The 24,807-nt window shown below is 35.8% G+C and overlaps 1 protein-coding gene across 4 annotated transcripts in view; it reads right to left on the bottom strand.

Moving 5' to 3' along the window:
- Window positions 1-19,037: 19,037 nt before the first annotated feature.
- LOC145671337 (bifunctional 3'-5' exonuclease/ATP-dependent helicase WRN-like) overlaps window positions 19,038-24,807 on the bottom strand; it is a 141,657-nt gene continuing 135,887 nt past the window's right edge. For all 4 annotated transcript variants that reach the window (XM_081740352.1, XM_081740354.1, XM_081740353.1 and 1 more), the window contains exon 20: window positions 19,038-20,054. In XM_081740352.1, the coding sequence (XP_081596478.1) occupies window positions 19,233-20,054 (822 nt within the window). In that variant the 3' untranslated portion in view covers window positions 19,038-19,232. The remainder of the gene's footprint in view (window positions 20,055-24,807) is intronic.

Below are 24,807 nucleotides of genomic sequence, written 5' to 3'. Positions count from 1 at the left end.
TGAGTTTAAGGAAAACCGACAGGGTGGTAAGAATATCCTAGGATAGATTTACCCCCCAGTATATGTTCACTGATGTAGATGCACACTTCAATATGGTATTAATATTATATCTTTTGTCTTCATTTTCTTTGAGTTTAAGGAAAACCGACAGGGGGGTAAGAATATCCTAGGATAGATTTACCTCCCGGTATATGTTCACTGATGTAGATGTACACTTCAATATGGTATTAATATTATATCTTTTGTCTTCATTTTCTTTGAGTTTAAGGAAAACCGACAGGGGGGTAAGAATATCCTAGGATAGATTTACCCCCGGTATATTTTCACTGATGTAGATGTACAATTCAATATGGTATTAATATTATATCTTTTGTCTTCATTTTCTTTGAGTTTAAGGAAAACCGACAGGGGGTAAGAATATCCTAGGATAGATTTATCCCCCGGTATATGTTCACTGATGTAGATGTACACTTCATTATGGTATTAATATTATATCTTTTGTCTTCATTTTCTTTGAGTTTAAGGAAAACCGACAGGGGGGTAAGAATATCCTAGGATAGATTTTCCCCCCGGTATATGTTCACTGATGTAGATGTACACTTCAATATGGTATTAATATTATATCTTTTGTCTTCATTTTCTTTGAGTTTAAGGAAAACCGACAGGGGGTAAGAATATCCTAGGATAGATTTATCCCCCGGTATATGTTCACTGATGTAGATGTACACTTCATTATGGTATTAATATTATATCTTTTGTCTTCATTTTCTTTGAGTTTAAGGAAAACCGACAGGGGGGTAAGAATATCCTAGGATAGATTTTCCCCCCGGTATATGTTCACTGATGTAGATGTACACTTCAATATGGTATTAATATTATATCTTTTGTCTTCATTTTCTTTGAGTTTAAGGAAAACCGACAGGGTGGTAAGAACATCCTAGGATATATTTACCCCCCGGTATGTGTTCACTGATGTAGATGTACACTTCAATGTGGGATTAATATTATATTTTTGTCTTCATTTTCTTTGAGTTTAAGGAAAACCGACAGGGTGGTAAGAACATCCTAGGATAGATTTACCCCCCAGTATATGTTCACTGATGTAGATGCACACTTCAATATGGTATTAATATTATATCTTTTGTCTTCATTTTCTTTGAGTTTAAGGAAAACCGACAGGGGGGTAAGAATATCCTAGGATAGATTTACCCCCCGGTATATGTTCACTGATGTAGATGTACACTTCAATATGGTATTAATATTATATCTTTTGTCTTCATTTTCTTTGAGTTTAAGGAAAACCGACAGGGGGTAAGAATATCCTAGGATAGATTTACCCCCCGGTATATTTTCACTGATGTAGATGTACACTTCAATATGGTATTAATATCTTTTGTCTTCATTTTCTTTGAGTTTAAGGAAAACCGACAGGGGGTAAGAATATCCTAGGATAGATTTACCCCCCGGTATATGTTCACTGATGTAGATGTACAATTCAATATGGTATTAATATTATATCTTTTGTCATCATTTTCTTTTAGTTTAAGGAAAACCGACAGGGGGGTAAGAATATCCTAGGATAGATTTACCCCCGGTATATGTTCACTGATGTAGATGTACACTTCAATATGGTATTAATATTATATCTTTTTGTCTTCATTTTCTTTGAGTTTAAGGAAAACCGACAGGGGGGTAAGAATATCCTAGGATAGATTTACCCCCCGGTATACGTTCACTGATGTAGATGTACACTTCAATATGGTATTAATATTATATCTTTTGTCTTCATTTTCTTTGAGTTTAAGGAAAACCGACAGGGGGGTAAGAATATCCTAGGATAGATTTACCCCCCGGTATATGTTCACTGATGTAGATGTACACTTCAATATGGTATTAATATTATATCTTTTGTCTTCATTTTCTTTGAGTTTAAGGAAAACCGACAGGGGGGTAAGAATATCCTAGGATAGATTTACCCCCCGGTATATGTTCACTGATGTAGATGTACACTTCAATATGGTATTAATATTATATCTTTTGTCTTCATTTTCTTTGAGTTTAACGAAAACCAACAGGGGGGTAAGAATATCCTAGGATAGATTTACCCCCCGGTATATGTTCACTGATGTAGATGTACACTTCAATATGGTATTAATATTATATCTTTTGTCTTCATTTTCTTTGAGTTTAAGGAAAACCGACAGGGGGGTAAGAATATCCTAGGATAGATTTATCCCCCGGTATATGTTCACAGATGTAGATGTACACTTCATTATGGTATTAATATTATATCTTTTGTCTTCATTTTCTTTGAGTTTAAGGAAAACTGACAGGGGGGTAAGAATATCCTAGGATAGATTTACCCCCCGGTATATGTTCACTGATGTAGATGTACACTTCAATATGGTATTAATATTATATCTTTTGTCTTCATTTTCTTTGAGTTTAAGGAAAACCGACAAGGGGGTAAGAATATCCTAGGATATATTTACCCCCCGGTATATGTTCACTGATGTAGATGTACACTTCAATATGGTATTAATATTATATTTTTGTCTTCATTTTCTTTGAGTTTAAGGAAAACCGACAGGGTGGTAAGAATATCCTAGGATAGATTTACCCCCCAGTATATGTTCACTGATGTAGATGCACACTTCAATATGGTATTAATATTATATCTTTTGTCTTCATTTTCTTTGAGTTTAAGGAAAACCGACAGGGGGGTAAGAATATCCTAGGATAGATTTACCTCCCGGTATATGTTCACTGATGTAGATGTACACTTCAATATGGTATTAATATTATATCTTTTGTCTTCATTTTCTTTGAGTTTAAGGAAAACCGACAGGGGGGTAAGAATATCCTAGGATAGATTTACCCCCGGTATATTTTCACTGATGTAGATGTACACTTCAATATGCTATTAATATCTTTTGTCTTCATTTTCTTTGAGTTTAAGGAAAACCGACAGGGGGTAAGAATATCCTAGGATAGATTTACCCCCTGGTATATGTTCACTGATGTAGATGTACACTTCAATATGGTATTAATATTATATCATTTGTCTTCACTTTCTTTGAGTTTAAGGAAAACCGACAGGGGGGTAAGAATATCCTAGGATAAATTTACCCCCCGGTATATGTTCACTGATGTAGATGTACACTTCAATATGGTATTAATATTATATCTTTTGTCTTCATTTTCTTTGAGTTTAAGGAAAACCGACAAGGGGGTAAGAATATCCTAGGATATATTTACCCCGGTATATGTTCACTGATGTAGATGTACACTTCAATATGGTATTAATATTATATCTTTTGTCTTCATTTTCTTTGAGTTTAAGGAAAACCGACAGGGGGTTAAGAATATCCTAGGATAGATTTACCCCCCGTATATGTTCACTGATGTAGATGTACACTTCAATATGGTATTAATATTATATCTTTTGTCTTCATTTTCTTTGAGTTTAAGGAAAACCGACAGGGGGGTAAGAATATCCTAGGATAGATTTACCCCCCGGTATATGTTCACTGATGTAGATGTACACTTCAACATGGTATTAATATTATATCTTTTGTCTTCATTTTCTTTGAGTTTAAGGAAAACCGACAGGGGGGTAAGAATATCCTAGCATAGATTTGTCCCCCGGTATATGTTCACTGATGTAGATGTACACTTCATTATGGTATTAATATTATATCTTTTGTCTTCATTTTCTTTTAGTTTAAGGAAAACCGACAGGGGGGTAATAATATCCTAGGATAGATTTACCCCCCGGTATATGTTCACTGATGTAGATGTACACTTCAATATGGTATTAATATTATATCTTTTGTCTTCATTTTTTTGAGTTTAAGGAAAACCGACAGGGGGGTAAGAATATCCTAGGATAGATTTACCCCCCGGTATATGTTCACTGATGTAGATGTACACTTCAATATGGTATTAATATTATATCTTTTGTCTTCATTTTCTTTGAGTTTAAGGAAAACCGACAGGGGCGTAAGAATATCCTAGGATAGATTTACCTCCGGTATATGTTCACTGATGTAGATGTACACTTCAATATGGTATTAATATTATATCTTTTGTCTTCATTTTCTTAGAGTTTAAAGAAAACCGCCAGGGGGTAAGAATATCCTAGGATAGATTTACCCCCGGTATATGTTCACTGATGTAGATGTACACTTCAATATGGTATTAATATTATATCTTTTGTCTTCACTTTCTTTGAGTTTAAGGAAAACCGACAGGGGGGTAAGAATATCCTAGGATAGATTTACCCCCCGGTATATGTTCACTGATGTAGAAGTACACTTCAATATGGTATTAATATTATATCATTTGTCTTCATTTTCTTTGAGTTTAAGGAAAACCGACAGGGGGGTAAGAATATCCTAGGATAAATTTACCCCCCGGTATATGTTCACTGATGTAGATGTACACTTCAATATGGTATTAATATTATATCTTATGTCTTCATTTTCTTTGAGTTTAAGGAAAACCGACAAGGGGGTAAGAATATCCTCGGATATATTTACCCCCGGTATATGTTCACTGATGTAGATGTACACTTCAATATGGTATTAATATTATATCTTTTGTCATCATTTTCTTTTAGTTTAAGGAAAACCGACAGGGGGGTAAGAATATCCTAGGATAGATTTACCCCCGGAATATGTTCACTGATGTAGATGTACACTTCAATATGGTATTAATATTATATCTTTTGTCTTCATTTTCTTTGAGTTTAAGGAAAACCGACAGGGGGTAAGAATATCCTAGGATAGATTTACCCCCCGGTATATGTTCACTGATGTAGATGTACACTTCAATATGGTATTAATATTATATCTTTTGTCATCATTTTCTTTTAGTTTAAGGAAAACCGACAGGGGGTTAAGAATATCCTAGGATAGATTTACCCCCCCCGTATATGTTCACTGATGTAGATGTACACTTCAATATGGTATTAATATTATATCTTTTGTCTTCATTTTCTTTGAGTTTAAGGAAAACCGACAGGGGGGTAAGAATATCCTAGGATAGATTTACCCCCCCCCGTATATGTTCACTGATGTAGATGTACACTTCAATATGGTATTAATATTATATCTTTTGTCTTCATTTTCTTTGAGTTTAAGGAAAACCGACAGGGGGGTAAGAATATCCTAGGATAGATTTGTCCCCCGGTATATGTTCACTGATGTAGATGTACACTTCATTATGGTATTAATATTATATCTTTTGTCTTCATTTTCTTTTAGTTTAAGGAAAACCGACAGGGGGGTAAGAATATCCTAGGATAGATTTACCCCCTGGTATATGTTCACTGATGTAGATGTACACTTCAATATGGTATTAATATTATATCTTTTGTCTTCATTTTCTTTGAGTTTAAGGAAAACCGACAGGGGGGTAAGAATATCCTAGGATAGATTTACCCCCCGGTATATATTCACTGATGTAGATGTACACTTCAATATGGTATTAATATTATATCTTTTGTCTTCATTTTCTTTGAGTTTAAGGAAAACCGACAGGGGGGTAAGAATATCCTAGGATAGATTTACCCCCCGGTATATTTTCACTGATGTAGATGTACACTTCAATATGGTATTAATATCTTTTGTCTTCATTTTCTTTGAGTTTAAGGAAAACCGACAGGGGGTAAGAATATCCTAGGATAGATTTACCCCCCGGTATATGTTCACTGATGTAGATGTACACTTCAATATGGTATTAATATTATATCTTTTGTCTTCTTTTTCTTTGAGTTTAACGAAAACCGCCAGGGGGTAAGAATATCCTAGGATAGATTTACCACCGGTATATGTTCACTGATGTAGATGTACACTTCAATATGGTATTAATATTATATTTTTTGTCTTCATTTTCTTTGAGTTTAAGGAAAACCGACAGGGGGGTAAGAATATCCTAGGATAGATTTACCCCCCGGTATATGTTCACTGATATAGATGTACACTTCAATATGGTATTAATATTATATCTTTTGTCTTCATTTTCTTTGAGTTTAAGGAAAACCGACAGGGGGTAAGAATATCCTAGGATAGATTTACCCCCGGTATATGTTCACTGATGTAGATGTACACTTCAATATGGTATTAATATTATATCTTTTGTCTTCATTTTCTTTGAGTTTAAGGAAAACCGACAGGGGGGTAAGAATATCCTAGGATAAATTTACCCCCGGTATTTGTTCACTGATGTAGATGTACACTTCAATATGGTATTAATATTATATCTTTTGTCTTCATTTTCTTTGAGATTAAGGAAAACCGACAGGGGGTAAGAATATCCTAGGATAGATTTATCCCCCGGTATATGTTCACTGATGTAGATGTACACTTCATTATGGTATTAATATTATATCTTTTGTCTTCATTTTCTTTGAGTTTAAGGAAAACCGACAGGGGGGTAAGAATATCCTAGGATAGATTTTCCCCCCGGTATATGTTCACTGATGTAGATGTACACTTCAATATGGTATTAATATTATATCTTTTGTCTTCATTTTCTTTGAGTTTAAGGAAAACCGACAAGGGGGTAAGATTATCCTAGGATATATTTACCCCCCGGTATATGTTCACTGATGTAGATGTACACTTCAATATGGTATTAATATTATATCTTTTGTCTTCATTTTCTTTGAGTTTAAGGAAAACCGACAGGGGGGTAAGAATATCCTAGGATAGATTTACCCCCCGGTATATGTTCACTGATGTAAATGTACACTTCAATATGGTATTAATATTATATCTTTTGTCTTCATTTTCTTTGAGTTTAAGGAAAACCGACAGGGGGGTAAGAATATCCTAGGATAGATTTACCCCCGGTATATGTTCACTGATGTAGATGTACACTTCAATATGGTATTAATATTATATCTTTTGTCTTCATTTTCTTTGAGTTTAAGGAAAACCGACAGGGGGGTAAGAATATCCTAGGATAGATTTACCCCCTATTGTGAGTGAACAACTTTTCCTTTTGTAAATAAGATTCATCGAGAAATATGATTGTTGTCTCTTTTGGCGATGTTTTATCGGGGAGGTATATCTGTCCTAGGATAGTTTTACCGGGGGGTATATCTATCCTAGGATAGATTTACCGGGGGTATATCTGTCCTAGGACAGTTTTACCGGGGAGTATGTTTATCTGTGGGACTATTTTACCGGGGAGGTACATTTGTCCTAGGATTTTTTTACCGGGGGTACGTTTGTCCCAGGACTGTTTTACCGGGGGGTGTATCTATCCTAGTACTTTTTACCGGGGGGTATGTTTTACGGGAGGTACGTCTATCCCTTTACTCCGGCTCTGCATATCATATGTATCTAGTCGACAAATTATTTATATATGACATTTAGAAAAATACTATTAGGCAAATTAGTATTAGTTTTTATCTTTAGACAAGTTATATGAATTTTATACTGTTCGTGACATTATTTTGGTACTTATTAAAGGCCTGCTTTCTCGAAAAAGGGAAATTTCATTTCTACTTTTATTTCTTAGTTGATATTGATGAAAACTGCTGAAACCCGAATTGTCTATAGGTATGGTATTCATGTAAATTGTAAAATATTTGTAGCGTATCAGTATCTAGCGTTTAATTTATGTTGCATTTTACGGTGATTATACCTACATAAAAATATTTAATACTTAAATAGACGTAAGATGCATTAGAAATGACTATTTGAAAAAAAAACGAAATTTAGAAAAGAAACGAGAGGCAATGTTTTTTTTTCTAAAAAAAACGTACATTTCTGGAAAAAAACGAACGGTTTATTTTCTATTTACAACACTAGTTGTACCGGCGCATATGATTTTAGAGAGAGGGGAGGAAAAGCGGATTCTATACCGCAGCTCCATCTATAAAATCCGTTGTGCAGATACGTCTCAACTCCAGTGGCGGCTGGTACTAATGTTGCATGGTTGTGCAACCGGATATTTCTTTAATACTAAAGACTTTTTAGTATTAAAGTAGTGTATCAGTAAAAAATAAACCTTTGCTCTTGAGCGCAAAACAGTATTGATGAATTTCTAAAATAATAATAATAATAATTTTTAAAAACTGAAAGAAAGAGAGTGATATACAAATCCAGCGGCAGCAAGCGTTGCCACTGGAAGCAGTAACATTGAGCATATGGCAGCGAGCTCCTATCTCTTAACATGAGGAAGTGGATTTATTCTTGCATCGCTGCTATCCTCCCGTATTACGCGTTTCCAGTTGCTATTTCGTTGCAACTGGTATATAGTCAGCTTCTGTAGTAGTTACGAATTCCTCCGTTCGGCAGCGCTTGACTCAATTGATAGGTTGAGTGAGATATAGACGCTTGGAAGAAAGAAGTTAGTCACAAGACAGAAACTCGCAAAGAGCAAATACGCGTCTGGTGGTAGCAGGGGCGGATCCAAGCTGAATATTTGGGGGAGGGCAGTCGTTCGAACTCAATAGATTTTATTTTACATTTATAGTACAAAGGTAAAAATTCTTGGGATAGATTTTATTTTTAAAATAAAAAAAATTATCCTATTCTGGGGGGAAGGGGGCGATCGAGACTCGAAGAAGAGAATGTCTTACCACTGGTCTAATTCCTAGCTGTGTGTCGCTTGTGCACATGATCCCGTGTTCAATTTCCGGCGGAGAGCATAAAAAATTAATCTCAAATTATTCACTTTCAATACTCATCTGTATTCTTTAGCCTAAATTGCTGGAATGTTAAACTATTATTGTTTTTTTTTTTTTTTCATTCTCGAAGGAAAAAATCTTATATTTCATGCTTCTTTATAATAGAATAGCAGACAAAAATACGTAGTTACTGAAAATGAACTCTTTGTCCCTTATATTCATACAAAGAAATGCTAACAAAATGCATATTGTCGGAGGAGAGAGGTGTTTCTGTACCTTAAAGAAAATAAAGCGGAAATATTTGCAGTAGCGATGCTTTCTATTCAGAAAAACTTGGCGAGCAGCATTTCAGATTTCAATGAAATCATAGAAGAATTTGAAGCTCTAAAAGAACGAAGAAAGACCTTCTATTCTAAAATAATGCATAGTTTACTTAATTAAATAATTTTGTTTAACTGTGTGTATGAATATATGCAATTTTCTTCTTTTTTCTTCTTTTTGGGTTAACGATATCATTCATGGCTTACAGCACATGCTATATATTCGATTTATCTCTTGTTCAATAACGAACGTAGAAGTTTTTGTATATAAATAGTGTATAAACGTACATTGATAGTGGTTGTTTGAAAAAAAGGAAATAACTTACATATTAAATCAATATTATAGAATACACTTTAATCAATAAATATACAAATGGAACTTATAAGGACTTTCCTTTTCATATTTCCTGAATATTTTTTGGATAAGACTCAAGAATGCGGGGGAAGGGGAACACTTGCGCGTAACTACATACCTTTGATATTGCAACATTGCAACCGGTACTTCTACAGACCACGAACCGCTACTGCTCAACTCTGAAACATGATTATTTAGATAGACAGCGTACTAGTTCCTCTAATATGTATTTAATCGCCGTTGATATCCCTCGAAGTTTTCGAGCTAAGCAGCCTCAAAATTACAAATTTTTCGATTTACGCATGCCGTAACTTTGAAACAACGCGTTTTTCGTCCTATGTTCATGCCAAAAAGTAAAGGGACTTGCAATTTCTCGCACTGGGGTTTGGTAACACTGCTAGTATCCAGCGCTGAATTAATGTAGTCTGCAACACTTCTATGGAACGTGTCACTCTTATTCCCGCGTCAGTCGTTGGGGTGTAGCAGATCGTTAAACATAGCAGCTCTATTGTCGATCTGCACCAAGGAGGAAATGAGGGCAGAGATTCGCTTTTTGTTTGCGGAAGGTGTTCAACCTAAGGAAATTATTCGTCGAATGTAAGAGCAGTATGGTGACAAGTGTTGGTTGTGAAGCATAAGGCACAAAGATAGGACATGTCTCGTAAACATTTGACCTGTTATCGCCGCGAGGAAAATTGATTTTTACAGCAAATCGTTATTGTAGATGAAACTTGGGGACATCATCACGAACTGGAAAGCAAAGTTGTGAGCATGGTTGGAAACACCCATCATCACCAGAACTTAAGAAATTTAAACGTCAACCATCAGCTAGTCATTGATACGGTGCAACCGAAAAACTTTTTTTTTTTTTTTTTTTCATTTCGACGGAGTCGACAAACTTGTGAAACGTGGGGAAAAGTGCGTTGAAGTGCAGGGAAATTATTAGAAAAATAACGTGTTTCAGTTGTCTATCATTAGAATAAATATACCTTTGGAAAAGTTCCTTTACTTTTTGACTTACCCTCGTCTCGTATATGTGTATACCATATAATAATAAGTATTTTGCCAGGTGCGTACTCAGAAATTTTTATTAGATGGTTCGAAATCGAAAGCTCGGAGGGGTTCTGGACCGAGTGGTCCCCAGTGTGTCCCTGGTTTAAACAAAACACAAATATATTCTTAACAAGCGGTACGAAAGTTTTAGGTTGGAGGACAAATCTCTGGCTATCACTAACAAAAGTCAACTACTACAAAGTGTGAAGCTACCGTGGGCTATGGTCTGCTAATCTTTTAGCATTGAAATAAAATGTATCCTTTTTAATAGCGTATATCAATTGTAATTTCTCTTCTCCCTTCTGTCATACCCTCTATCGTATTCATCGTAACAATTTCTTCAAAGCCCTCTAAGCAATCTTTCTTCTTCTTCTCTTCCCTGTTTCTGTGAACACGCACACGAGTGCCTATTCTCACTTGCAACCAAGATGCTCGGGCCGCTCTTCCCAGTGGATGAAAACTCACGTGCTTGTGCAGAGACAGTGTTTCCATCACTAACTTTTCTAACTAGTTTTTTATAATGTTAGTGTGAGGTAGTTTTTCAACGGAAAACTATTGTTTTAAATTATGTTTCTATAAAACTAATCGCAAATAAAATATAGAGGACCTTATGCAGAGTCGTTCTGACGCGTGATTAGTGAAATAATAAAGTGTTCGAATAACGTTGCCTGCAGTAGTCAGGCCTTTAGTATGACGCTAATCATATGTCAAAATGATTCTGCATAAGGCTCAGAATGTTTAAACAATTTGTGACAGTGCTCCGAGATATGACAATAACCTCCAAAATAATTAGTGATTATTTTCTATGTTATTTCTATTGATCATTTCTAGATGAAAAAAATTGGCACATTATCATTTATTTTATATAAAAAAAAGTAATTGGTGTCTTCTAAACTCTCAAGTACTCGTAATGAGTCTTGCAACGAATATACGATCTGAAAAAAAAAATAGATGTACGATCTTGAAGAAAAAATGAGTAGATCTACGATCTTGAAGTAGTAGTTTGGATTTGATTAACTTCGCGCTACTTGCGTAAAAGGCGTTTCAAAATGTTATTTAAACGTTACAGTTAATTCTGACAAGTGAACTAAAAAAAAAAGAGCTGTCTATCCTTAAAATATTATAATTTATGTGGCTATGGCTGATTATTGTTTCGCTTTTCATGTGCGTTTTTTGATATTTGTGTATTTTCGTCTTTCGTGTTACTTTTGCTTTCGTTCCTTCATCTTAGAATGGACTCTGATAATAATAAAGAGAGCAAATTTGGTAGAGACGATACTTCGATCAGTCAACCAGATAAGTAAATAGCAAGAACTTACCTTTATTTGCATTTACAAAAATAATTTTGTTACACCGAGAGGCCTGGCTTAGTGATAGAGCATTGACTTAGTATTCGGAAGGTCCTGGGTTCGAAAATCGGAGCCGACATGATGACTGGGCTTTTCACGGTGGTTATTTCATTGTCCCGCTTCTGCCTGTCTAGTGGCAAAAGAACTGTTGGTTCAGCTACCGTCATATCTACACCTCAAAGTGCGGAAGTGCAAAGTAATGTTGAAGGCACTTGTGAAAGAATCTTCTGAATTCAGAGTGATGGAAACGCCTCCTCGCGTGACAGATAGATTCCCACATCTGTCACAAAGTAATCTGTCTTCTATGAACACAGAATCCGCAATGCGTGTGCGCCATACCCCACACCATACGTTTCTGTCCATCCACCATCAGCCAACTGTCGGTTCTCTTCTGAACAGTATCGATTATTCTGTTTGTTTACCTCACCATTTAGGAAGAAAGGTGCCTCGTCATTGAATAACAGCCCATGTGAAAACTGGCTTAACATGGCATTTCTCCAGGACCCATTGAAAGAACTAATCACTTGTCGGGATCATTCTCTGTTACGTGTTGCTGTAATTACAGCTTGTAGGGGTCCCAGTGGTTACGCATGATGATACTGTGGTTCACGCTCTTGACAAATACTGCCAACACAGTAGTTTATACTTCTTCCTTCGTAGCAATCCTCGGACGCCCATTGCATGGGTTGTGCACAGAATCTTACAGTACTCACAGTACTGTGTAATGTGAGCGGATGTTCTAGGTGGAATGCACTGAACTCGACCGCAATCAGTCGGATACTGCGTCCACCACTTACTAACACAATATCAATTCAATGCTAAAGAGTGAATTCCATTCTGGTTCATCTGCAACGAAGAGAAAACTACGAGCATGATGATCTCCCACATTGACGTGGGAAATTACTCTTACAGGAATAAATATCGAGAAAACAGATATCAGATGTGTGATTTGGGTGATTTTGTAGCATCAGACGACGTATCACATAGACTCATGCCTATCTGAAAAATTTCAGTTGGATTCAAGATAGCTGCCATAACAGTCTTAAGATCCCTAAGGTAGAACTCCACACTAAGAGTCTTAGCGCATAGTTCATCAAAACCTTTGCAATCATTCCTCTGCATACGTTTGAATCATCTTTTATACCTAATAATAATAGAAATAGAGAAGAAGCCTACATCCATGCATGATTTAATCTATTTATCTATATCTAGGAGTAGGGAGCAGGATCCCGTGTACAGCAGCTGCTTCTATATTCACAACTGATAAAACTAGCTATGTAAATTTTCTATATATACACGCATGTATAAAATTACGTTTCGTTTCACAGTATGACGCTTGACTTCCAAATTAAAAGGAATTCAATATTGAAACGAGAAGTCATATATCTACTCCTAACAGTTTGAATAGGTGGATAAGGACTGGCATGGAATTATTTTTCTATACGTGGGCTGCTACAAAAGTTTATGCAAATTACTGCTAAGAAATGGCGCTAGGGTTAAGCTGTTATAAAATTCGAAAAAAATTTTTCTTATGTTTAAACTATCTTTGATTGTTTTTAAGCCTATTCTTTTATTTTTCACAGCAGTTTTGTGTGAGAAATAGAAATTTCTAATGAATACTTTCGGGCCAAAATTAATTTATGATTTCAAATATAGTTGCGGAACAATGCATCAAGCGACTTTATGGGAATGTAGCATCAAACATAGAACTGTGTACAATTGGCTTCTCGAATTCCAGTGTAGTCACATATTTCTCAGTGAATTTTGTGAAGGTTGTCCATCCACATCTGTTGTTGCCATTAATGTTGATGATGTGTGTGCATAATGATTACCAAAGATTGACATGTGACTACTGTGAGATTCAGACATCCTTGAGCATTGGCATGAAAGAAATACACACGATTTTGCATGGTCACCTGAACGTACGGAAACTTCCAAGCCGTTGGCACACAACTTGGCCGAAGCTCAAAAATAGGCTAGTGTAAATTGGTATAACGAAATCCTCATAAAATTCAACCGAAGTAAGGGGATAAAACTTGGAATCTACACATACCAATCCGAAACACAACAGCTGTTTGGATGTTTCAAACTAAGCCTAAATCAACAAAAAATGTTCGTTCTAGCAGTGCCAAGCGAATGATGGCTTCTTTTTTCGGTTATATCAGACATGAGGCTACTATTGCTTTGGAAGATCGAGGGATTGTACAGGATACATGGTATACGCGTTGTTTGCCAAGGGTCGCCAGTCAATTGTGTAAAACAAGCCAACTGTAACCACAATTTTCACGTAGCATACCAAACTGTTGATTTTTTTTTTTTTTTTTTTTTTTTTTGTCCAGTGAAAATGCCGAATTAGTGGCACTCACGTAATTTATTACATAATAAACTCCTTTTGTTCTCATACATGAAAAATAAGATGCGTGGTGCGCGATTTGTGTCGCCTGAAGCAGTAGTTGTTGACGCATTCTGAACTTGTTTATGTTTCGAACATTATCATTATTCCAAAAGATTATTAAAATACATTGGTAGGCGACCTCTTCATAGCCAAGATGGGCTATGCACAAATTGAGGCAGTGAAGCTTACAGTCGGAAAACCACCAGAAGTAATGAAAGCTTTACAAAATACACAAAGCCAATGTAGTTTGTCTTATGTTGGGATAATCCAAGTAAACGGATTGATTAATTATTTTCCAAGTTTGAATCATTGATTTTCTTGAATGTTTGGAAGGAAATTTGAGACCATATAAATGTAAGGAGTTGGATTTTCAATCACAAGATAATTCCTTTGATACTGAAATGAATAACGTCAAAGCTCTTAAAAGAGCAGTTCAAGTTAAAAACAAGTTCGGTGCAATAGAAAGGGTTTAGAAAAATAAGACACATATTTTTTTTAAATCTTGATAGGCCGTGTCGTTCAGCTTCTATAGGAGTTTGTTTTTGATGAATTGCAAATGCTGACGTCACTCGTGGACTAGCGAGGCACACAATGTATCAGCAACCACTCCCTTGTGCGCAGCTGATAAACCTTTAATAGTGCAGTGGATTTAATAGATTGTTTTGGGTTCGTTAGCAGTCTTGCTTTGTGTTGAATTTTTGCAGATGTTTTTGTTAGTTGTTTTTCCTACAGCATTAGTATGAAAAAAATAAAGACAGCAGTGATTACATAGTGTTGTGCGAACCAGTACCCCCCCCCCCCCCCCCAGACATGTTTTCTTTCGGGTGGCACTATCTAACGGAGCTCTGACAGTGTCCCCCAGAGGAGATCAAAATAATATAATATTAAATATAATAGCACCGTGTGAAAATAATATGTGCCCCTCCGAATACTAAATGTGACTCCTGGAACATTTTCCCTGAAACACTGGTGCGAAGTAGAATACACATGTTAATATAGCGCGTGCTGTGTCTGCGAAGTGAGGTAGAAATACCTAACACGTCCTGTTTTTAGTAGTAATTCTCATGCGATTAAAGCTGATGGACATAAAGTATCTTTTATTTTTACGTTTTCAAGTTTTGAGAAATCAAATCGATATAAATTGCGGTTCAAGAAAATCAACAGGAAAAATTTTGGGCCAAATAAAAACACTCGTCTTTGTTCCAAACATCTTGAAGAGTCGAACTTCGAGCAGTCATGTTTACTAAAAAAAGCCAGAAGAATCATTTAGACGCAAACTGAGAAAGAATGCTGTTCCAAGTATATTATTGAAAGGTTTAGAATCCGAGCCATTGAACAAGCGCCCATGTATGTCGAGTTACCAACGTAAAAATACCGTACAAGACTCAATTGACGGTTCTAGTCAAGACGAGACATTAGAGGGCAATAGCGACGGTGTCACTCATGGTTCTGAATGTACTGTTTTAGAAATAAATGTAAATATAACTGCTATCAATGTGAATTGGGAGTGAAATACCGACTTGTAGAAGGAATCAATGACGATGACAGTGTTCCTCAGGACATTGATTCGTTTAATTTTTCTGTATCAAGTAACAATGATGAAACGGGTGACGGGAGTTGTTCCGCGAAGAGCGATGTAAATAAAACAAATTTAACCAGTAAAGTATTTTTCGTATTCTGGCAAACTTTACATATGTTATTTCATTTTTGCCACATATGCCGTGCTCCAATACATACCCGGAAGCAAAAATTATAGGGTCAACGTTAAAAATTGCAACAAAACGTGAAAATGAACATACTTATGTTTGGGAATCGGAACCATGATTAAAGAAAGGTATTTAGCTGTTGTAGCAATCTCGTTCGCCATCTATTTAAATGGGACTGTTTACGAAATTTCCCATTAGAAAATGTAGTTCCTTTTGAAAACGCTGAGCTTATGCTTTGGTATGAGAAACTACGTTTTATAAAATTACAAAAACTTTTGTGCAGCCCACCATTAGATATTATTATTTAATACATGCAGATGACACTTCTAAGTCTTTGCAATCAGTTCTGGAAAAGGAAATCGCACTTTAGGACGTGCCACTGCACCATTCACAAACGAAGCGGTTCGCAATGTGTATAGAAGCCTACTCTCGCAGCTTGACCACGGATGACGTCATCATAATCTTTTTTCATCGGTTACTCGCTAACGATTGTACGTATCACGATCAAACACCATTCCTTTTAGAATTTTTAACTATACAAATGGAAATAATTTGTAAAAAAAAAATGCATTTCTAAGTCGAACTGCTCCTTTAAGGTTACCATAGATGAGAATGTAAGAGGTATATAGTCTGAATACTTAAAGGAAAGCTTTCAAAATTCTAACACTGCGATTGAATCAGTTTTTTTCTAACAAGATGAAAAGAAAACGGAAGATTTTCTTTGATAAATTTAATTGTAATAGCGATGGGGCACCGAAACAATTGCACAAGAAACTGAAGAAGAGCAATTTAAAATATTGGTTTGTAATTTAATCGTTCACAAGATATCTCGGTCTAAAGAAATGAGAAATGTTTGTGCAAGTTTTGAAGCCATTCTTAGAATAAACACTTTGAATGGCAGTGATGCAATCAAGAAATTAACTACAACCTATTTTGATTATTAGAGTGACAGTCATGTCAAAGAACAAGCGTCAGCGTGTTATAAGTAGGGATGGGCAAAACCGGTTTCTAGAAAAACCTAAATCCGAAAAAAACATTTCGGTTTTCTCCAAAACTGGTTCGGTTTTTCACTGAAACCGGTTCCGGATTTCTCCAAAAACCAGTTTGGTTTTTCAACAAAACTGGTTTCGGTGAAAAACAGTTTTGAAAATTTTCAAAAACCGGTTTCACTTCCTAAAAACCGAAAAACCTGTTTTTATGCCCACCACTAGTTATAAGGCAGCTAATTATCCGGATCTGATCAATTCATCAGAAAATAAAGGATCTTTGTTCCTTCTTCTCAATGGAATTTATTTTAAATTGAAGTTACAATTTGTATTTTCTGAACTTTGCAATGCACTCAGAATTCTCATTATCTTGCTAGTGACGTTATTCGAGGTGAGGGAGCGTTTAGTACACTATCGTTAATTAGAAACTACTTGAGATCAAAGAGATCAACTTTTTCTGTGATGCCATAGACAAATTTGTTTAGAAGTAGTCCCTTGGATTCAGCGTAATCAAACTGCTATAAAAAGCGCAATGAGAAACGTATCCAAGCATAGACATTTTTTACCATTGCCACAAACGACAGTTCCAAGACTAACTTTAAAAGTCCTTTCTTTCGTAACCCCATAAACAGAATGTTTCTAAACAGTTCCATTGGATTCAATATCCCCAAATTAGTATAAAATGCGCAGTTAGAAATGTATCCATATGTTAGAAATGCTTTAGAATATATTAGAAAGAGTTAAAATTAGAAGAACAAAAAAAAAAAAAAAAAAAAAAAAAAAAGGATCAGCTTTGAGTTTCATAAGTTAACATATGTATTGTTATTGCAATTGATATTTTGTAACTCTTCCTACTTTTGTAACAAGCTGAATAATTATCTATACAGTATATTTCTTAAGTATATACATTCTAATTCTTCAGTCGCATAGCATAATGGAAAAATAGAATATAATATAACAGGAGGTAATATTAAGAATTGCATTAGGAGAGAAAATTGAATTACGTCAATTTACAAAGCTACTGTAAAACTGGCTGGCAGCAGTTCTATTTTGTTTTCACTTGTTGGAGCTTAATGTTCTTTTCCAGCACCGAGATTATTGAGACCTCTCTCGTCTCGAAGGCGAGAACACTTACCACTTATTCATAGGGAAATCAAAAATTGAGGTGCCTAGTAACGCTAGCTGTTATGTGAAGGAATGTCAATCTTCACGATAATAAAGTGAAATGAAATGAAACATCCTACGATTATCCTAGTTATCCTTTATCCTAAGGGAGACAAGTGAATGATGATGGAAAAACTGGTGAAATGAGAATATGGAGGAGACGACAGTATCCCGAGAAAACCCACGGACCATAGATGTTCATTTTACTTCGACCTTACTCACCCTCGCCCTCGCTGCCGAAACTTGTCCTCGCCCTCGCGCGCCCTCGCCGTCGAAGCTTTTCCTCGCCCTCTCGCAACCTCACCCTCGCCATCGAAGCTTGTCCTCGCCCTCGCGCACCTCACCCTCGCTGTCGAAGCTTCTCCTCGTCCTCGCACACCCTCGCCCTTTTCGTCGAAGCTTTTCCTCGCCCTCGCGCACCCTCACCCTCGCCATTGAAGCTTGTCCTTGCCCTCGCGCACCCTCGCCCTCGCGGCCAAAACTTGTCCTCGCCCTCGCGTCACTGTGGGCGAGGGAACTTGAGGGTGAGGATGCCCTCTAGAGGGCCACCCTCGCGAGAGTGAACATCTCTGCCACGGACATCATGATGTCCACCACAAACTTACTTGCCCGGGGATCGAACCACGGATCCCACGCCCCAGAGGAAAGCGCTCTACCACTGAGCCACCGTGCCCCCCTTACGATAATAAAAACTGATAAATTCACAATGAAAATATTGTGACAAACAACACCAAAATCGAGTTTTAGCAAACAACAAGTCAGCAAAGAAACATAGCACATCTAGAACGACAACTCAAAGAGTATTATGAGACCAACTGAGCACTAGTTCCATTGCGAGATAACTATGCTTGAAGCTGTTAATTGGTTTTAATAGCTGATCATAGGCTGAAATTGTTGTTCCCGAAAGAGTTAAGACTGAACTTCACCAAACGGTCAGGAGTGGATAAAGCTATACTGACGTGAGTATAAATAATAACGATAACACGTTAAATGCTACGCTTAATCCTTTTCAATGTATTTGTACGTCGTTTCGATTCTCATCTATACAATGCTCATCTATACATGTTACAGAAAAGGTCGACGAGTTTATTATTATTTATGTTCTAATTACATCAATACTGTCCATATATTACTGGTAGTACATTGTGATTTTCAGGTACAAAAATACATACTCACACTGATACAAAAAATAAATTAGCCTCATATTTAACAAATCAAAGTATATGAAAAAGGAAGAACAATATTTTCTTGTTGTAAAAGCTATATTTTGAACAACGAGCTTGCCTTTACTTTCTTTTTGATTATTTGTTTAGCTTCCGGCTTTGTTAACCACTCAGGTAGTTTCCGTTTGCTAACGGAAGGACTTTGAGTTTTTGCTTTAGGTGGTAGTTCTTGAACTTGTACATTCTTTTCTGGTGATTCTTGAACTTTCGCACTCTTTTCTTCACTAGTTTCAATGGATTTCTCTATAGATTTATCTTCAGTATTACTGAAGTCAATGTCCTCGAACAGATCTGCGTCATCTTCAAGCAAACTTAACTCTGCAGCAGAAACGTCTTTGGATTCTACGAAATTTTCACATTCACTAAAATCTTTCGAACTTTGCCCGCACATCATGTTTTCTGATTCGGAAGACGCACAGTACAAATCAATTGTTTGCTGAGAATGAACGAGCTTTGACGATTTTACAAAAGAACTCCGTTTCACTGAAGTGTCACTGTTCCATGAGATAGATTCGCGCCGATGTGCCTCAGTGTTTGGATCACACTCTTCACTAACACTTAAACGATCAAAATCCACATCACGATGAGACTTCTGATCCTTATCAGTTAAAGAAAACGTTCGTTTTAGTTCTGGTTTTACACTCCCTTCTGGCATCACGAAAGAAGCAAATGTATCACTTGTACTTCGCTTCAATTCACCCTCACAATATTTTGTGCTTTTGCTTTCTTTCCAGGGCGCTGCTGTATCCAGCCACTCAGACTCTTCTGCTTCAAAAGAAGGTTTCACTTTCTTTACTTTGGGAACTGAAGACTTTATTACAGTTGACTTACTATTATTCTCACAATTGTCAATCTGCTCCTGAAAAAGAAAGAAGAAACTTTAATAATTAGTAATTCAACAAATTAAAAACTTCACAAACACTTTCTGCTACTAGCTGATAAAAATTTGCTACACAAATCTAGGACTTATTAAAATACTACTCTGCGGTGTGTTTCTTTAAATTCTTGATTCTTTAAAATGAAATGAAATATTTAAGTTTTACGTCCCACAGTTATGCCGGTGAGGCTAAAGGAGACGGTGATGATGAGAGATGAGTGAAATGGTGGAATGAAGAAAGTGGGAGGAAATGGGAGAACCCCGAGAAAACCCATGAGCACGGTGTTTGTCCACCACAAAATCCACACGGCGCGAGCTGGGATCGAACATTCTTGATTCTTGTTCAATGGTAATTCTAATTGTCTTCAGCGCAAAATTATCTATTATTGAAAGGTTCAAAATAAAATTCGCAATGTTTTCTTTCTTAATTAGAGACAAACAGTAAAAGCTAAATTAATAACTGGAGAATTTCCATGCTAGAACACATCCTAAAACACATAAGATTTACTCCATGTCATTTACAGTTGAAAAATTCACATTATCATATCACATCATATAACGATGCACTAATTTTGAGCTGTTCACACCTCCAGAACGATAAAAATTAGTAAGCTTATCATTTACGCTAATCTGTTGGGAGTCACAGTAGCTCAGTGATAGTGCATTCAGCCCTGTTGCGTGAGATCCTTGCTTTAACCCCAGCCCGTGCCAAATGAACTTTGTAGTGGACAACCGTGTGAGTGGGTTTTCTCGACATTCTCCTGTCTTATATTACTTACTTCATTGCATCGTTATCGTCCACCTCATCATCATCGTCTCCTTTAGTCTCGATACATAGTTGTGGAACGTTAAACTTTTTTTAAAAAAATAATAATCTATTATTTCAAGTATATCAAGGCAAAGCGGCAATCTTTAACAAATGTTCGAAAAAATGAAAGAAATTGACTGCGTAGGAACACAAAAAAACATTGCATAGGCCCTATTTGTCTTTTGTTTCATACTTCTTTTCTCCTTTTAAAAACATACACATAAAATGGAGCGAACTTTACTAACTCTTAATTATCACTATTTTAAAAAAATCAGATCAAATACCTTGAGATCTCGAATTAAATTTTTCAAGACTACAAATTTTTATTCCACTCCCACAGTAAAAAGCAAATGGGACTAAATGAGAAATTACTTTTAAAGAAAAGGAAAAAACGATATTTCAGCAATTTTTTAAATTATTTATTTATTTAATAATTTATTTAAAGTTTGAAAAATATAATTATCTACGCAGTGACGGCCAATGTATAATGACCGGACCTGCAGTTCAGTATAAAGTAAGAACTATACATCAGGAACATTTCCAATTCTCGTTGCTATCCTCCCTTGAGATGTCGGTTCGGGCTAAATGTACCGAAGTTATACATCTGCTTAATTTTCTTTTCATTCCGTATACCCTATTTCTCGTTTCATGTATCCAGGCCAATTAGGGTTTAAACTATGAACATTTGAAAGTAGCTCTATGAAAGTACATTCTTTCTAAAAAAAAAATTATCCCGGTACTAATGGTCCTACCTTACAGAAGAGGCTTGGTAATCAAGAGGTTTAAGAAAATATTTTGATAATTAAAAGTAAAATCTCGATTCAGGTATATTGTGAAGAGCAATAACGATCTTCCTGTTATGCAAAGAGCTTAAAACTAACAAGTTCTATTCGCAAGGTGGATCATTAAGCTAAAGAATAATTGAGAAAGGCAAGTATTGAATATTTCTTAATAGAATTCGTGCTCGTAACCCATTTGGTCCCAGAAAGGAAAAAAGTTGTTGAATTACGTTGAAATTTCGTAGTCTTCGTCGTGGGATCTCTTATTGTTCCTGAAAGTGAAATTTCATTGTCATATACGATTCTACGTCACGTGACTGATCTCATATGAGATCACTGGGACTTTGTGATATAAAATATACACGTATGGTGAAGACTGTACAAAATCTAACCTAACCTAACTTTGAAGCAAAAATAAAAAGTGGATGGGTAAATATGATTTTATTTAGAAGTGCACATGAACTTAAAGAACATTGGCTCTGATACTGTACGTTATTTTTGTAAAACTACAAAGGATTATAATCGAAAATGGTTGTTAGCAAAGTAGTAGTTATTTTTTCACCATGCCGATTCCTTTCAACTGTGCATGACAACATGTTTATACTTGTGTATGGAAGGTACATTACACTCAACATACAAAGTTACATTGTACTTAATACAGTACTTAGTAGTCGTGCACATCCAACTCTAACAACGTCGTTGTTGTGTTCTTTTGGTAAGTAAGTGATAGTTCCCATCGAATTCACTGTCGTCTATCACAGTAGATAGTGAGTATCTCAAAATGGAGAGATTTCGTGTTAGAAGACAAATTATTATTTACCTTCGGAAGTCCAGCAGTGTCATATCATATCGTCCTGTTGCTCTATACGATGGCAAACTAATGACAACCGCCATGCCTTGTGCTCTAATACCTAGTGGTCAGTACCATTTCTTGCCATGGACACGTACTGAATATTTGACGCACAACCAATAATAAAAGTCAGCACCTCCCATTCCTTTGTTATAATTCTTTACAACACTTTTGCTCAATTGGAACTTCCTGTTTTTCCTTCCACGAAAAGCATTGTGGCTTTGCCAGAGGAACAACAGTATCAAAATTTGTGGCAACAGTTACGGGACTGTTATCGTTCCACCTTACAATCCAGATTTGGTTTGTTTCGTCGAAACGATCATCGAAGCAGCCCCGATGCATCTTGTTAATTTCTTTTGCACTCAGCACTGGACAGTGACGCATCTGTTGCTCTCTTATCGTTCCAGTCGCTCGAAATCCTATACCTTTTAGGTCTGTTAGCAGCTGAATACTTGCAAACAAATATCAAAATAAATCTACTTTATCAGATGGTAAAATAACAACTTCTGCACCACTAAAACTTTCGTGGTCAATCACTTCTCGCAACATTTCCTAAATCTCAGAAACTGTGTACGATTGTATGTTTCTACCCATCACTAACATACCTATAGTGCACAGAAAAGTATTACACTGAACAACATACAAGTCAATCAATGCACTCTGAACACTCTTTACAAAACTGTTGACTTAGCAAAAATGATCACTGTTGCTGGGTCAGACATCGTAAAGTCCTAGCGATCTCATATGAGATCACCATTGTTGTAACGTGAATGAGACTTAGGCTATAATTTTCTTGCTTTTCTATTACTGGAAAACGTTTTTGTTTTTTTGTTTTTTCTGCAAGTACTCACTGCTGCCGATACTCATTGTTGCCCAATACTTATTATTTCGAGGAATTCGAAGGTCAAAAATAGAAAAGATGATCTATCCTCTGTATTTACAAAAAAATACATACACATTTTCTCTAAGAACTTACAATATAATATGATATATTTTCAAACAAATCATTACAGTTTCGGAGATTTGCATATTTTAGTGCAGAGGGGTTATTATGGGTTAAAATAATCATAGTAATACAGAGTAATAAAAAAAATGTAGTAATACAGAGAACCTTCAACAATAAGAATGTAAACTAAAATATTAGCTAATTGACATTATAAGATATAAAATTAAGTACTGATTTTGTATCCCAAAAAACTATTTCAACCTGTATTATTTAAACTATTTCAACCCGCTATGAGGTCTTCATAAGTAGCCCCTGTCCCGCTCCTCCCTTATTCCTGATAATTAGTTCATGCGGAAGACATCCTTGAACTACCAAAATTATGCAAATGGAGAACAATTCATAAATTTACGTGGTTTGTAGAACTTCATACATCTTCACTTTTGGATTTACGCATTTAAATGATATCACATATTATTTACAAGGCACCCACTAATAATGCACAATTCTTGTACAGATACTAAAACACACATGCTTTTACGGCACTTCGTAAACGGCGGTTCTATTCACATACACATTTTTTACTATCCATAATCTTCTTGCAGAAATACGAGAAAAGAACTTCTGTGTGAAAAGTTAACTGACGAAAAATTCGAAGTCTCCATGCTCTTTAGCAAAATCAGTAATTGTCAACTGTTCTGTTGTTTCACAGGTCTGTGCGGAAAGAATGATCTCTGTGTTTTAAAAACAATAAATACACACCGTTTCAGCAAAATGAAGAACCACAAAAATACTTATTAATGCTAACAGGACGAATATTTTGAAATATGTTGCATTGCTGTACTTTTTTTTTTTTTTTTTTTAATCTGTAGACTTGTTAATTTTTATTATAATTTGCTGTATACTTATTTATCTATAATATATCATATCATCCCATTTACGATCCAGTTGCCTTATGGAGATTCGGCTTTTTCTTGTGTCTATGTATATGTGTGTGTGTGGATGGAAAAAGGACTCAAACACAATTCTATCGGTGCTCGTGGAACAAGGGCCCACTGTGACACTCCTACGTTGCCTTCTTCCAGTTTTCTAGGGTGTAAACAACAAATCCATTTTTTCTTACGTAAATCAAATAGTAACTGCAAATGTTGGCGAAGTTTTGATTCTTCGGAAGTGATGTAAAAAGCTCGTAACAAAAAGTTCTTTCAAACCCTCGTTTTTATTAGGTGCGAATGAGTTGAATCTTTATATACAAAATAATTACACGCCGTTTCCTTCCTCTACACAGAGGTGAAGAATTTATTGTTGTGCCGGTAAATCATCTTATCGAGAAAATTTAGGCCTACTTCTGTTTT

Source organism: Thermobia domestica, chromosome 15 (genome assembly GCF_964235325.1).
Source record: "Thermobia domestica chromosome 15, izTheDome1.hap1.1, whole genome shotgun sequence".
NCBI classification, from domain to species: domain Eukaryota; kingdom Metazoa; phylum Arthropoda; class Insecta; order Zygentoma; family Lepismatidae; genus Thermobia; species Thermobia domestica.
This window is presented reverse-complemented; position numbering and strand designations above follow the sequence as displayed.